The sequence below is a fragment of the Diabrotica virgifera genome, chromosome 4 (assembly GCF_917563875.1).
Source record: "Diabrotica virgifera virgifera chromosome 4, PGI_DIABVI_V3a".
Lineage (NCBI taxonomy): Eukaryota > Metazoa > Arthropoda > Insecta > Coleoptera > Chrysomelidae > Diabrotica > Diabrotica virgifera.
The window spans coordinates 80,946,950-80,962,941 of record NC_065446.1 but is presented as its reverse complement, the minus strand read 5'-3'; the positions used below and the strand labels follow the sequence as shown (position 1 = coordinate 80,962,941).

Below are 15,992 nucleotides of genomic sequence, written 5' to 3'. Positions count from 1 at the left end.
GTTGGATTGATAAGATTGTAATGGCCTACATGCACCCCAGATCTCAATCCTATAGAGCACTTATGGGATGAATTGAAAATAGCTATTATTTCGCCGTCATTCTAGGCCCCCAGAAAATTTGGTACAGTTAAGGTTGGCGCTGGTAGAGGAATATCGGACTATTCTCCAGGCAAGGATATCACATCTTACTCATTCGATGCCAAACAGATTGCGAGCAGTCATTGCTATGAGAGGTAGGCATACTCGCTATTGAATTGTTTTGTTGTCAATTTTGTTTTGTGTTGTTAATTTTAGTGCATTCGATATTTTTAATTAAATAAATCTTCACAGCAGTGTTTTTATTTACAGCTATTACAAGAAAAGAGATAATTCAAAAAACCAAATCTTAGGGATGCCTCCGAGACAATATGAAAGGACTATGAAACAAAATCAGCCCATCAATTTTTCCACATAATTTTGTAAAGTTAGGAGAAAATACAATGCTTCCATTTACTATACACTGTACTACACCATTTACTATACATTTTTATAATGTCATCTAATCAAAAAATTTTTGTTACTGGAATAATAACAAACGATGTCAACATGGGCGCCCAAACCCATGGGAGGGGGGGGCCGTGGCCCCTCCCCCTAGCATTTCGGGTGCTGTAAACTATATATGGTTATCCAAAGAATACAGAATATATTGTGCAACATCTTCACGTCTGCCCCCCCTGAAATTTTTTATACGGGCGCCCGTGGATGTCAATACATGTAGGCTACAAACTGATGCAAGAGTCTTGAAAATCGGAGTACAAATAATAAAGTTATAAATTGTCAAACTTAATCAAAAATTTTAAGGGGTGAAATTTTGTGCCAGGGAGTGTATAATAATTTAATAATTCTATTTTATATGCAAAACATTGTCGCTGAATATGTAAAATAACAGTCCATCATATAAATCACATTGGAGATTACCACAACTACAAGCAATATTCACAATGCAACTTAGTCTATAAAAATTCTATTTGAAGCTACCTCGAAAGGTGCGACAATCTCTAATGAGTTTGAGTGGAAAACCCTCGAATTGGGCAGATATGTCACATTGGAGGTATTGCATGCTCACCTATTCTACACAGTAGGTTTAATACCATAAATAAAAGTGAAAAAAAGCTTACCAACACATACAGTCACATTAATATTATTTCCTATCCATATTACTATTTTCTGTCCTGTATATACTACCCTAATTTGACTAAGTAACGTATCCTGAATGTTATCAGCTAACATCTCCTGTAACGAATAAAAACTATTATTATATAAAAACTGTACAAAACTGATATGATGAGAATGCTTAACTCAATTTTAAAATTCTTTCTTTGTATAGTAAAATAGCACAAATCTAGAATGTTACTTTTGTCAGAACATAATTGATACACTTACCATCACTTCATACTCATTTCGATTAACTGGAAAAACGGTAAGACTAGACACTGAAGGGAAGGAAGGGACTTCAGATACTCTTACTAATATATTATTGTCTAGATTTAAAGTTCTAGCAAATAAAGAGTTAAGTCCAATACAGTTGTCATCCAGTTCTACTGAGGTATCACCAATAGAAAAATATACAACATGATCCTCATTAATGATAACTTTAACACAAGCCTAAAATAAAATGTAATGTATTAACAGGTTGACTGTCAGCCTCTTTTTCCCTACATTAATAAAGAGTCATTTGAGTACCATAGGTAGGTATATGGTACTCAGTCCAGAAGATAAATTCAAATAATGAGGGCCAAATTTGGTACTCATATAACTTACAAATCTACATGCCGTGTACCTCAGCAGTCGCTCGGCATGTATATTTTATATGGAGAAGTTAAAGTTTTGGCCTCAGAAAATCGTTCTGTAATTTTAGCCCTTGGCAAGATGGTGTTATACATTTATTATGTAGGCCGTTTAAGTATTAAAGTGTCATAAAAATGCTTTTTCAACTTAAATATTTATTTATATAGTAGCGTAATGCTAACAAATTGTACAAAAAAGTCTACAAGTTAACATAAATGCTATAAAAGCACTCAGAATACAAATATTTTGTGCAAGCAGAATACTTTGTACTCACACAGGGAGTCCTTTTGTGCTGTTTTTCTTCCATGCTTGAGAGCAATATCCTTGTATCATTGATTGCTGTGGTTTCTTTTTGGATATTTTATTAAATTGTATATATTAACACGTTCTGTGCGGATGGCATACATGTCAGCTACATGATGCCTTCACCAATGTGTGGAAGGCTTGCATTGATTGAATATTGACTATGCCATGGATATGGATTATACACATTTTTAATATGTGTGTTTTTTTTTGTCCGTTCAGAGTACAAATCTTAGGATCAGACATCCACACTCTATGTGTTAATAGCAAGCATTACACAATCACATTTAGTAAGTGTATGTTCAATAATAGCCTCTCTAAATGCTGTTATTTTTGTGTTATATTTGTTAGTCTGGAGAAAAGTGACCATTTCAATCTTGAAAATTATATTATAAGAATTCATTTGATCAGATACATATACAGGTTGATTGATTAGTAGGGTAAAGCTCAATAGCTCCGCTATAGTAATAGATAGCAATAAAAGTTAATAACAAAAATTTTAGCCACCTTTGAGCTTCACATTACAAGATTAGCTAGAATGTTACAGGGTGTTCGATAACACAGTGGCAGACCTAACTTATGTTTTTTTAAATGGAACACCCTATATTTTATTTTATATTCGAAATCCTGTTAACTTCTCCATCACAAAAATATAAAGGTTTGTAATGTTATACAGGGTATTTACAAAGTTATAACCAATTTTGTATGAAAATCGTAACAAGTTCAACTCCCTGTATAAATAAAAATAAACACAACAGCAATGGTCTATTAATGCCATATTTTTTTATTTATTGTCAAAATTTTTAAGAATTATTGATATTGCTAATTTTCTTTATATCAAATACAGGGTGAGTCAAAACGCAAGTACATTATTTTCTCAGTAATGTTAAATGGAACACCCTGTATTTTATATCATTATTGAAAAGTAACATTAACATACTTTAATTTTTATATAACATTCCCTATGCCCAAATTTATTAGTTTTCGAGATATTTTCATTTTTCAGAGCAAATTATTTTAGGTGTTTAAATTTATCTAAATTTTAAGTAAGCCATGACTGAATTGACAATTGAAGATTACCGATTATCAATCCGGTAATCAATGTAACACTGTAGCAAATAAAGAAATAAAAATAATTTATTAGTAATACATTTTACAAACAAAAACACAACCACTACATGCAACATTTTCGAAACAATTAAAAACTATCTTTTTATGTAAATGCAACAAATAAACAAAGAAAATTAGTAATAAATTTTACAAAAAAACACACAAACACAAAATACAATATTTTGTGAAGACAATTAAACACTACTTTTGTATGTAAATGTAACAATGTAACAAATAAAGAACGAAACATAATTTATCAGTAATACATTTTGCAAAAAAACATGTTTGAAAAAATTAGAAGCTACTATTAATAAAATATTTTTAATATTTAATTACATAAGGTGTTCAAAATTATCTCCTAACACATTTATGTATGCCTAAAAACGATCATTGAATGAGCTACTTACTCTACGGAGCATTTGTGAATTAACACATCGAAATACACTTTGTATTCTATTTTTCATATCATCCCTTGTTGTTGGAGGTATTTTATAAACTTCATTATTAACGTAACCCCAAAAAAATCAGTCCAGTTTATTAAATTCTGGTGATTTGGGTGGCCACGCTACTGGTCCATTGAAAAATGAAAATATCTCGAAAACTAATAAATTTAGACATAGGGAATGTTATCTAAAAATTAAAGTACGGTAATGGTACTTTTCAATAGTGATATAAAATACAGGGTGTTTCATTTAAAATTACTGAGAAAATAATGTACTTGCGTTTTGACTCACCCTGTATTTGATATAAAGAAAATTAGCAATATTGACCATTCTTGAAAATTTTGACAATACGTTAAAAAATATGGCATTAATAAACCATTGTTGTTTTGCTTATTTTTATTTATACAGGGAGTTGAACTTGTTACGATTTTCATATAAAATTGGTTATAATTTTGTAAATACCCTGTATAACATAACAAACCTTTATATTTTTGTGATGAAGAAGTTAACAGGATTTCGAATTTAAAATAAAATATAGGGTGTTCCATTTAAAAAAACATAAGTTTGGTCTGCCACTGTGTTATCGAACACCCTGTAACATTCTAACTAATTTTGTAATGTGAAGCTCAAAGGTGGCTAAAATTTTTGTTATTAACTTTTATTGCTATCTATTACTATAGCGGAGCTATTGAGCTTTACCCTACTAATCAATCACCCTGTATGAAGAATGTTCTTGCATTATACTGTACCAGTTCCAATGCTAGGGTATGAGACGCCCGCCTGCAAAACTAGTTTAGGCGCCCTTAGGTTTTTTTAAATTAGTATTTTGTAAAACACTAGCACAAAAAAGGTCATTTTGGCACCCCCAAATAGGGGCGCCCGCCTGCAGTGCATCCCTTGCAGGCCTGTTATCGCCGGTCCTGTACTGTACTATGATCTGCGGTTTAATTTTGACTTTGTGTCACATTTACCATAGAAGACAAAGCTTTGAATGTATAGCTAGAACATCTCGCTGATCATTCCACTTTAAAACTATTAGGTACATCATTATCAGCTTGCCTTCCAACAAATCACCTTTTTTAGTTACATCAGTTGGATTTCGTTTCACTATTGGCCCGAAGTATAACTACTAAAAATGTTTCTATATCCAATAATTTTTCTGCCGACACTATTATACCAGTTGTCTGCATAAAGTTTTCTAGGTACTCACGTTAAAAGTGGTGTGAACTACTTGAAAAGATACTAATTAACCCCAAAAGTTTCTTACACATGCCAACATTAAAATAATAAATAAAAATCTTGGTGCCCCAATAGGTCAACAGGCTTTAAAAAAGCTGCAGCATAAATGAAAAGTTAAGGATGTACCACATTTGGTACTCATGGCAGTTAACCTGTTAAATAGTAGTGAGCCTAGAAAAATCATACTTACACCAGTTTTTAAAAATTTCAAATTGGGACAAGTATATAAGAAGCTGTCTTTTACAGGTAAATACTTTAAAATTAAATTTCTTTCAAACATATTGAAGTATTCTTCAAGCAAGTTGTCGTTTATGTTATTCCCTATGTTTTCATTTATATTGGGCACACAGTTGGGCACATATCAGATCATCAAAATCACCATTCAAATTCAAAATATTTGTAAAAAGAGGTTATGTCCTTTTGTTTATTTTGAACTTTATATCCAAAACTTATGACATATGACAAATGTCCACTTTGGGCTATCCAATCAGATGTTTTTATAACTGTTGTATTTTCAAATTTAATGGAAGGCTGTGTTGCCAAGTAGTATGTTTTTAAAGTGTTCTATTATTTTAATACAAAATTATTTGTTTAATAATTTAAGTTAAATCTTTAAAAACGAATAATATCAATTTAATTATGTAGTGTTTTATTATACGGTTCTATTATCGTATTACACATTATTTTTAAATTTCTGGAATTAAAACCAATTAAAATTTTGAGACTTCTAAAATGTTCATTTTTTTTTCTCTGTAGTGTTTAAAATTAGAATACAGTTTTCTTTACCTTTCAAAGCATGATTTTCAACTCATTAATAATTAAATTATTAAGGAATATTATATTATTCGTTATGAGTCATAACGAAAAAAAATGTTACATATATTTCGCTTCTTGTAGGATTAATTTAATTGTTCAATACATGCTGGGAGGTTTAAATATTACGAATTTAAATTTTATCTAACGACAATTATTTTGATTCTGTTATAATGAATCGATTAGAAATATGACAACACAGCTCTTGGGTTTCAGTTTATAACCGTCGTGTTCGTTTGTTCATTCAAGCTGACAAATCTTTACTCAACGATTTTTATAAAGTTTAAAAGTTTTTAGAAGTTTTTTACAACAGTATTTTACACATTTAGCATATAGGTAAGTATTACAAAACATTCTAAATAATGGTTTATTCAGCAAATGAGAAAAATAATATGAAATGTGATCGTCATAACAGTAAGCAAAAACCCTAACTGCGAATTCATTTTTTAATGTACTTTTTAGGTTCCTTGTTTTTATTTTTACGTTAGATGAAGCTTTATTATTTAAAGCATGATAGTGTTTATAAATATTGAGATAAATTTGGTAACTATATAAAAAAAGGCGCTAAAATACACCTGGATGTCATTCTGATACAATCCCAGCCCATATAGTTTGTGATACATACCTTTGATTTTTTTATGTAAGTTTTTTTATATAATTCATAAACCAACTGGTTATATTTAGTTTTTATTATAAAATAATGTAGTCTAATTGTAAATAAAACATGTATTAGTTCGTTTTGGTGTTCCCCCAAAAATTTGATTGAGGAAAAGGTATTTAATCTGTTAGGTATTTACCATTTACTGTAACATCTTCAAACATTTTAAATGTAAGAATAGAATAAATTGCTTCAAATATACAAAATAAATTTTATGAAAAATTTTCTTAGTACACTATAATTAGTACTTAACTGTAAAATATTGCACAACCTCTACATTTTAAAGAACCACTTGGATTTACATGAAATTTGGCACACATACAGCTAACAAGTCAAAGAAAAAAAGTGATATTGTGCCGATGTGTGTTTTTGCACTGGGGGTGGGTTTCACCTCTTCTCGGGGGTGAAAAAAATATAAATGTCCAAAATAAGTCCGGAAGTGGATAAACTGACTAATTTTAAGCAACTTTTGTTCTATAAAGTTTTTTCATTAAGTCAATACTTTTTCAGTTATTTGCGAGTGAATATGTTCATTTTTCAACAAAATGACCACGTTTTTAGACGATTTTTAGCAAATAACTCAGAAAGTAAGTAAGTACTTATTTTGTCGAAAAAAACATTCTTAGCAATAATATAGCATATAAAAAAGTGAAAAAATGGTGTATATATGTATTAGGTCTCTACATCTAGTAGAACTAGAGTTATCGTTAATGGAAAATAGGTTCATATTCGTCAACTTACAAATCGAATATTTTAACGTCAAATTACCAAAAAATTAAAGCACTTTTTGGGGAAAACTCATGACAACTTTTTTTAAGTGTTAAAAAAAGCTTTATTTTTGTTTTATAAAAAAATTTCTAGCATCAAAACTAAACAAGTTACCCTCAAAATAAAGTTGGTCTATTTTTTTGGTAAAAAAAATGAGAAAATCACCCCCTAATTACCATCTCAAATGAACTAAATCTTTACCACTTCACGAGTTGCTTTACTCTTGTATGTATTGTTTACTTACGGTAGGGGAGCCCAAGCGGGGATTTTTGCAGTTACTCGAGCGCGTCAGATTAGCATATGGGGAGAAACCTGGTACCCTGAAGATGTACCTCTACCCTATATTTTCTCTTAACACACGGGTGTTCGTTAAGAGGGGTCCGAAAAAAAATCTATCCTTAAAAAAACTCGAAATTGTCAGATTAAGATAAGGTAAGTTAAGTACATGCAAAAGAGTGTACATTTAAAAAATCTGACGATTTGAGCTGGGCGTAAGAAAATGGGTGGGTAGATAGATAGATATATAGAATTTATTCGTCTAGAAATTTATACAATGTATACAACATTACACAAATTTATCTGCCTAGTCAAAAAAAATATTATATGATTATACAAATGTAAACACATTAAAAAATGAGTACATTAAAATTTACAAAAAAAGAAAAATACATTACAAGAAACACATTAAAAATTTAAAAATTCTTCAATACTGTAAAAAGCATGGCTAACTAGAAATGTTTTTAGATTTTTTTCAAAGCATTTAATAGTGCCAAGATTCATCTTATGTGTCACCGACATGTCACTGAACTTATTAAAACATTTGATCCCAATGTAGGAGCATGCTGTGCCACTCCCAGGTGTGAAATAGGCTGATGTATGTGGCGTGTGTTATGTGAATGTAGATCAGCGTTCCTATGTTTGCTCATGTTTTTTTTATATACATTATTAGTTGTAAAATATATAGGCTAGGAAGAGTCAAGATGTTAGCTTTTATAAATAGTGGTTTACATGATGTAGTTGGTGATACTTTAAACATAGTTCGTAGTATTTTTTTTGAAATATAAAAGCTCTATTCATGTATGGAGATGAGCCCCAAAATATTAAGCAGTACTGAAGGACTGACTGCACCAAGCTATAGTACATTAGTTGTAATATATGGAAGGATACAGTATCCCTTATATTTCTAATTACATAACAACGACTACTTAGTGTCGAGGTTACTTTATCTATTTGATCTTCCCAACTTAGCTTTGGATCTAGCATCAGTCCTAAAAATTTTATTACTTCAGCATTTTGAATGGACTTGTGATCAATATATAGATAAGGATCATAGTCAGGGGCTATATTCTTTGGTAAAAATCTCATGAAATTGGTTTTTGTTATATTTAATTTAAGGCCGTTGTCTTTGCAGTACTTACTAAATTCCTGAGATGCTGTATTCCCTTGCTAACAAGCTGATCAAATTGATGATGTAATATAATGAAGCTTGTATCATCTGCGTATTCAATAATTTGATTAGGAGTAGTGCAAACTTGGTTGATATCGTTGATAAAAACAATAAAGAAGAGAGGACCAAGAACCGAAAACCTTTGGGTCCCAAAGTTTCACAAGAAAAAAGCGAATATTTCACGAAATTAATGACAGATCGAAAAACTAAAAAATATGTGCTCAATCAATCAATAAATTTTTTAAAAATCTATTGAATGATACCAAACACGACTTCCCATGGAGAGGGTTGGAGGGTAAATTTAATATTTTAAATACGAATCCCGTGATATTTCCCGAAATGAACATCAGATCGAAAAACTGTAAAATACACTTATTTAATATTTTTGAAAAATCTATCGAATGGCACCAAACACGACCCCCCACGGAGATGGGTTGGGTGGTTACTTTAAAATCCTAAATAGGAGCCCTCATTTTTTATTGCAGATTTGGATTCTTTACGTAAAAATAAGTAACTTTTTATTTGAAACATTTTTTCGAATTATGGATAGATGGCGCTATAATCTAAAAAAACGATTGTTGTAAATGGAAAATTAAATGAAAAATGGACAAGTTTTTTTTAGGACCTACTCTTCGCAACCCAATAGGTCCCCAAAGCGCTCGAGTGACTGCACATTTAGCATACTTTGCTCCCCTACTATTATATGATCTGTAAGTTTCTTCGGTTCAAATTCCTTATTTTTGAAAGGGCTGTAGTTAAAAAGACTTTAACAAGCCAATAATCACGAGTGGATGCACATTTTGAACAGCCATATATCTTAACCAATTTTTGTCTTAGAGAAAAACAAAAATATACAAAAGATCGAATTATGGATAGATGGCGCTATAATCTAAAAAAAACGATTGTTGTAAATGGAAAATTAAATGAAAAATGGACAAGTTTTTTTTTTAGGACCTACTCTTCGCAACCCAATAGGTCCCCAAAGCGCTCGAGTGACTACACATTTAGCATACTTTGCTCCCCTACTATTATATGATCTGTAAGTTTCTTCGGTTCAAAGTCCTTATTTTTGAAAGGGCTGTAGTTAAAAAGACTTTAACAAGCCAATAATTACGAGTGGATGCACATTTTGAACAGCCATATATCTTAACCATTTTTTGTCTTAGAGAAAAACTAAAATATACAAAATATTCAGAAAAGCAGCTTTGACTTTTTTTATTGTTTTAGATTTTTGGTATTTTGAAAAAAAATTTAAGTTATTTTGAAAAAAAGCATTTTTTTCAAAATTAAAGATTTAACAAATTTAATTTTAAAACAAATTTTTTTCAAAAATACGCAGTTTAAATCGATTAAACTTACAGATCATATAAACATAACATAAATAAAGAAACTTTTTTCAGATTTTCAGATTTTTGTTGCCAAAACAAAAGGGGCCAACTTTATTTTGAGCGTAATTTGCTTACATTTTCTTTTTTTCAACATTTTAAAAAAGTTGTAATGAGTTTTCCCCAAAAATGGCTTCATTTTTTGGATATTTCACGTTGAATTATTATATTTAGAATTTGGCGAATATGAACCTATTTTGCATTAGCTATAACTCTGCTTCTGCTAGGTCTGGAGACCTCATTTTTTGCTTTTTTTCACAGGCTATATTTTTGCCCAGTATATTTTTTCGATCAAATACTGGCTTTATAACATTTTTTTATATAATAGGATTAGTTAATAATTAATTTACCCTTTGGAATAATTCTTAAGCCCACTAGCACTAATTACTGCTACGCATATGGCCGTATCTGCAAATAACTGAGTTTATTATTCTAAACGGGACCATTTTTTTATTGAAATTTTGCTTAAACACAATGTTTTGGAAATAGACCCAAAGTATCTTATTTATGGTGTTATTGTAATCTGTTAATATAAGAGGTACCGTTAAGAAACCTCCCCAAAGTGGACTACCAACATTTCGTTAGGTATTACACTTTATTCAAAGCGGCAAGGGTATTGCCATGTTTTATTGCCACTTTCCGTTTCAGTAATATTTCAAAGGAATAACTTTCCCTTCTGAAAACAACCGTTAGGTCTTTTGACTTCATTTTGCATGTACAGAGACTTTACCTAAAAACGCAAATAGGTCAGTTCTTTTTGAGAAATGTAACTTTTTGTGAGAGGGAGATATCCCCACATTTTTTAAGGAACAAGGATCGCAAAGATTGCGAAGGGGACTTGGCAGCTAAAGAGCTTGAAGTGCAGACGTGTGTCGAGAGTACCTCATATCTTATCTACCATATTTATACCTTATCTACAATATATCTTATCTGAGTGATATTCACTCTCTTATCGTATCTGTAATTGGATCTAACATCCGATTAGATTCAAATTACCAAATAACTTCAGTGCTTGCTTACTAGTTAAAGTAAATATAGATTCAGTGCAAATTAAGAGGCAGAGTAACTGTAAGTGGTTTAATTATACTACCTACAACTATTTCCAAAAATAGAGCAATCTATGGGCTATCTACGTCAAAAATATCTTCATCGGTGGTTAAGGCTAACCTCCGATGTAATCTCATCAGCGATTTCATCAATAGAATTTTTTTATTCATTAATAGAACTTTTCATTGTCAAAACTAAGTACAAACATTCACCAATTCATTAATAGCTGTGCGATTGATTTTTTTATAAAACCAAGTGCGGGATGGTTTTGATCTTTGAACTGTAAACGGCTGTTAACTTTGTATGCTTTGCATTTAATTTTATTATATCTTTGTACTTTATATTTTCTATCCATCATTAAATTTACCATATTAGTTATCTCGAGATAAGCCCTAAAACAGTAAAGAGAGATTTTTCATGATAGATGCTTGATTTGATTTTTTTTAATTCATAACCAGGCTCTCTTTACTGTGTTTTTAATTGTGCATGTTTTTGTTATAATATGATACTTGTATTTATTCTATCATAATCATTGTTTATTTCTAACTGTACACCACAACACATTCATTTTTGGTGCAGTTTTGATTGGTGTATATTGTTTTCGCTTTATTTCTTGTTTTTTTGGGATTCACCCTTCTGGAGAACTATTTGTTTAATATATTGTTTTTTATTTATTTCACTAGTTTTATTTACCTACTCATAATAAATTCCCTGATAAGAAATTACCGCTAAATATTTACTAATTAACTGTCTATATCTTTTCTTGTATTTGGTCTCAGAACCTCATTATCTTTCCTTACCTACCTGTTTTCGTTTCTAAGGTTTCTTAATTTTCCCCTTGCAACCCCAAAAAGTTAAGTGGCGCCATTGATTATAAATATTCCTGTAGTTATTAATCAATGGTGGCGCCCTGTATCTCTTCTCTTATCTTAGGTAATTTTACCTATCTATCTTTTTATCTGTTTCTCTCTTCTCTAATCTACCTTCTCTTGTCTTATCTTTACCTATTTCTTCTATTGACTTCCTTCCACGTTCCAAAAGCTAGTTTCGAACCCACGACTCGCTTTCCACCTACCATCTGGCTGCCGTCGCTGTGTCTCCATTGGTGACCTTTCTAGTACCATCCAAAAAAAAAGGTTTCCGAGGTTACAACTTTTTGAGTTATTTGCGAAAAAAACCGTCCAAAAACGTGGTTATTTTGCTGAAAAATGAACATATTCACTCACAAATAAATCGAAAAGTATTGACTTAATGAAAAAACTATAGATCAAAAGTTGCTTATAATTAGCCAGTTTATCCATTTCCGGACTTATTTTGGACATATATTTTTTCGCCCCTGAGAAGGGGTGAAAGTCACCCCCGGGGCAAAAGCACACATCGGCACAATATCACTTTTTTTGTTTGGCATGTTAGCTATGTGTATGTCAAATTTCATGTCAATCCAAGAGGTTCTTTAAAATTTACAGCAAAAACCGTTAAATAATGTACTAAATAGAAATAGACCATGTGTTTAGCCGTGATACCTACAATTTTATAGGTACCATGGCTAATATTTATATGGACAAAACAATAAAATAGAAGTACAATCACTATCTTACACTATTTCTTATAAAAATAATTTTTAAATAATGAAATTATTTAACTAGGGTAGAAGTGGATCTTCTTATCCTTCTATCGTTCATCTTTGGACTTAGGCCTCTCCCAACTCCTGCCATCGGTCTCTATTCTGAGTAACATACTTCCAATTTGTTCCAGCTATTCTTTTTATATTATCAATCTATCTCATCTGTGATCTTCCTCTCGGTCGCTTACTTTCGTAAGGTCTTTTTGTCTAGCAGTGTAGGCTGCAAAGCTTCATTTAAGTTGGCAATTTTTGTTGTTACATCCTCGACTTCTGTTTTGGATCTTACCCAGTTGTTCCTCTTTTTATCTGACAATCATATACCTAACCAGGGCCGGCGATAACGGGCCTACAAGGGATGCACTGCAGGCAGGCGCCAAAATGAGCTTTTTTTGCTGGTGTTATAATATATAATACTAATTTTAAAAAATCGAAGGGCGCCTATGCTTGTTTTGCAGACGAGCACCTTATACCTTAGCGTCGGGACTGTACCTAACATTGCTCTTTCCATTGCCCTCTCTGTTGTGGTTGGTTTATTGATATTTGCCTTGGTTAGGGTCCAGGTTTGACATCCATATGCCATGATAGGATGCACTGGTTGAACACTTTGCTCCTCAGGTATTGAGGTATTTTGAGGTTCTTAAATATCCAATTAAGTTTTCCAAATCCTGCCCATGCCAAATCTTGCTCTTGTAGTGCATTCCGCACTTTGATTCTCTTTGTCAAGTTTCAGGATTTGGCCTAGGTAGATATCGCACCCTCAGTGCAAAACTATTGTAAGTCAAAATAAATAAGTTTCGAGATAACAGAGATTTTGTTTATTTTCGTGCTACTATCGATGTGCTAATATCGGTGCGATAGTTCTGTGGTGCTAAGGCAAAACCCGATATGTCAAAAAACGTGATTTTGCAGCAGATGAGTTTAAAAGTTTGCAGTGTTGTTGTAATAGTGGACATATCGGAAACTAATTTTATCATCTACTGGTTACATGGATGCGTTTAGCCATTTAGGGTTTTGTCATCAGTCATCATATTCTTCATCACTCAATGTAAGTACATATTGGCATTAAAAATGAAAAATCGATAAGTTTTGACATATCGGAGTTTGCCTTAGTACCAAAGAGTTGTGATATTTGGCCGGTTTAGCACTTGCAAGTTGCATCTTGTAAATAAGTTTAGTGTATAATATAAATTCGTCTGTAACTTGTATAAATGAATTCGTGTAAACGAACCGAAAGTATTATTTTAACAGTAATTACGCTACAATATGCATGTTTACAAGTGAGTGCCATGATTACTTCATTGTTATAAAATTTTTGACTTACAACAGTTTTGCACTGAGGGTGCGATATATTCCTGGACTTCTGGGATATTGTTAAAATACTAAAAAACATAATGTTGTATATCTGTCATGCATCAAAAACTTCGTCATCATCGTCTTCTCAGTACTCTGGGAAGTTATAGGTGAATTTTTATAAAAATGATAACATATAGATGACGAATATGGTAAGGATGACATCAAGTCATCAAATTTTTGGTGAGAAATCCGTAATAAGTCATTAGTGATATGCAGAACCTCTGACCATGTTATTTTTCCACTTATTTAAAATGTTATATCAAGTTCTTGGAAGTTATTATAATCAAAAGAATTTAAAAAAAAAATAGCTTCCCTATAGCCTCTTGATGAACCTGAAGATGAACACAGGGAGATCACCCTGGGACCACCATTTAAAAAAAATATTAGCTCTCTCATGGGACTATTTTTATTCAGTTGATTCAGGTCGAATCAGACAACTTTTCTACTTCGGAAAATTTTCGGTAGGGGCGTTTTGTACATATAGAGGTTTCTAAACTTGGGTGTGTCTGACAACTGGAGTACCATGTTTATGATGCATGAGCTTACCCCCTGCCCCTATTCCACTATACTATGGAGACATAAATGATGACTTTTTGTAGGATTGTTCGATAAAAATACTTACAGTTTAATGATAATATTGTCAAATTTTTAAGGGTACTCTAATTTTCGGAACACACCAAAGTTTAGAAACCTCTATATTTACGAAACGCCCCCGAAACGTCAACATTCTGTTTTAGAAAGGTATGACTTTATACTTTATCAACTGCAAACCTGTGTTTATGTTGGTATCTTACTTGATGTTTATATTAATATTCCAATAAGCAGTCAGTAATCATTCAAATTATGTATGATAATGTATGATAATGTAACCGATATATGATAGATTAATTAAAAAGAAAATAAAAGAAGCTAAAGAGAGAATGTTACATGAGCAGTGCCAAGAACTGGAAGAATTTGAGAAAAAATATGATAACATGCATAAAAGAATTAGAGAACTAATAGGAATGAAAAAAACACTTCAAACTAGGCAACTAAGAGATGAAAGTGGTGCACTTATGACAGATATAAACCAGAAAATGCAGAGATGGACACAATATATAGCACAGCTTTTTGAAGACAAAGAGAGAACAGAAGCACCAAAAGAATTTAAAGATGTTACTGGACCTGACATTATACGAGAAGAAGTCGAATATGCAATGAAACAAGCTAAAAGTGGTAAATCTCCCGGGCCTGATGAAGTTCCTATCGAATTACTCAAAATTGTGGATATTGAATCTATTGACCTTCTTTTGGATTTATTTAACACCATATATATAACAGGTATAATACCTATAGAATGGCTCCAATCGACATTTATACTGATACCCAAAAAAGCCAATGCAAAGGAGTGCAATGAATATCGCACCATAGCCTTAATGAGTCATGTCTTGAAATTGTTTTTAAAAGTGATTCACAATAGAATACATAAGAAATTAGACGAAGGCATAAGTGATACACAAATGGGATTTAGGAAAGGTCAGGGAACACGAGACGCACTGTTTGCAGTAAGTGTTCTTTCGCAGAGATGCCTAGATATGAATCAGGAAGTATATGCATGTTTCATTGATTTTGAGAAGGCATTTGACAAAGTGCAGCATAATCGTCTTAAAGATATTTTGTTAAATAAAAACATAGACAGTAGAGACATTATAATTACATGTAACCTCTATTGGAATCAAACAGCAAAAGTGAAAGTTGAAAATGAACTGACTGAGGATATCCAGATTCGCCGTGGGGTGCGCCAAGGGTATTTTATCACCATTGTTATTTAATTTATATAGTGAAGCCATCTCAGAATTAGCGTTGGCCGAAGTCAATGAGGGCCTAATAATAAACGGTGAGCCACTTAATAATATAAGATATGCTGACGATACCGTACTTCTAGCGGGAACACTGGAAGAATTGCAACACCTTGCTCAACAACTAAATATACATT

The 15,992-nt window shown here is 31.8% G+C and overlaps 2 protein-coding genes across 7 annotated transcripts in view; one reads left to right on the top strand and one right to left on the bottom strand.

The window, feature by feature from the left end:
- The window catches only part of LOC114331258 (uncharacterized), a 90,750-nt gene extending 85,340 nt beyond the window's left edge, over positions 1 to 5,410 (bottom strand). Inside the window, exons 1-3 of the mRNA XM_028280763.2 lie at positions 5,113 to 5,410; positions 1,423 to 1,644; positions 1,158 to 1,272 (exon numbers count right to left, since the gene is read on the bottom strand). Of these exons, the coding sequence (XP_028136564.1) occupies positions 1,158 to 1,272; positions 1,423 to 1,644; positions 5,113 to 5,202 (427 nt within the window). The 5' untranslated portion in view covers positions 5,203 to 5,410. The remainder of the gene's footprint in view (positions 1 to 1,157; positions 1,273 to 1,422; positions 1,645 to 5,112) is intronic.
- A 517-nt stretch (positions 5,411 to 5,927) lies between these two features.
- Positions 5,928 to 15,992, top strand: part of LOC114331259 (G2/mitotic-specific cyclin-B3) — a 77,420-nt gene continuing 67,355 nt past the window's right edge. For 2 of the 6 annotated variants that reach the window (XM_028280768.2, XM_028280764.2), the window contains exon 1: positions 5,928 to 6,071. The gene's annotated coding sequence lies outside the window, so the exon portion shown is untranslated. Of the gene's footprint in view, positions 6,072 to 6,197; positions 6,376 to 10,969; positions 11,062 to 13,172; positions 13,280 to 13,608; positions 13,710 to 15,992 lie in introns of those variants that run through there. The other 4 variants (XM_028280765.2, XM_028280766.2, XM_050649194.1 and 1 more) reach the window with 4 other exon arrangements.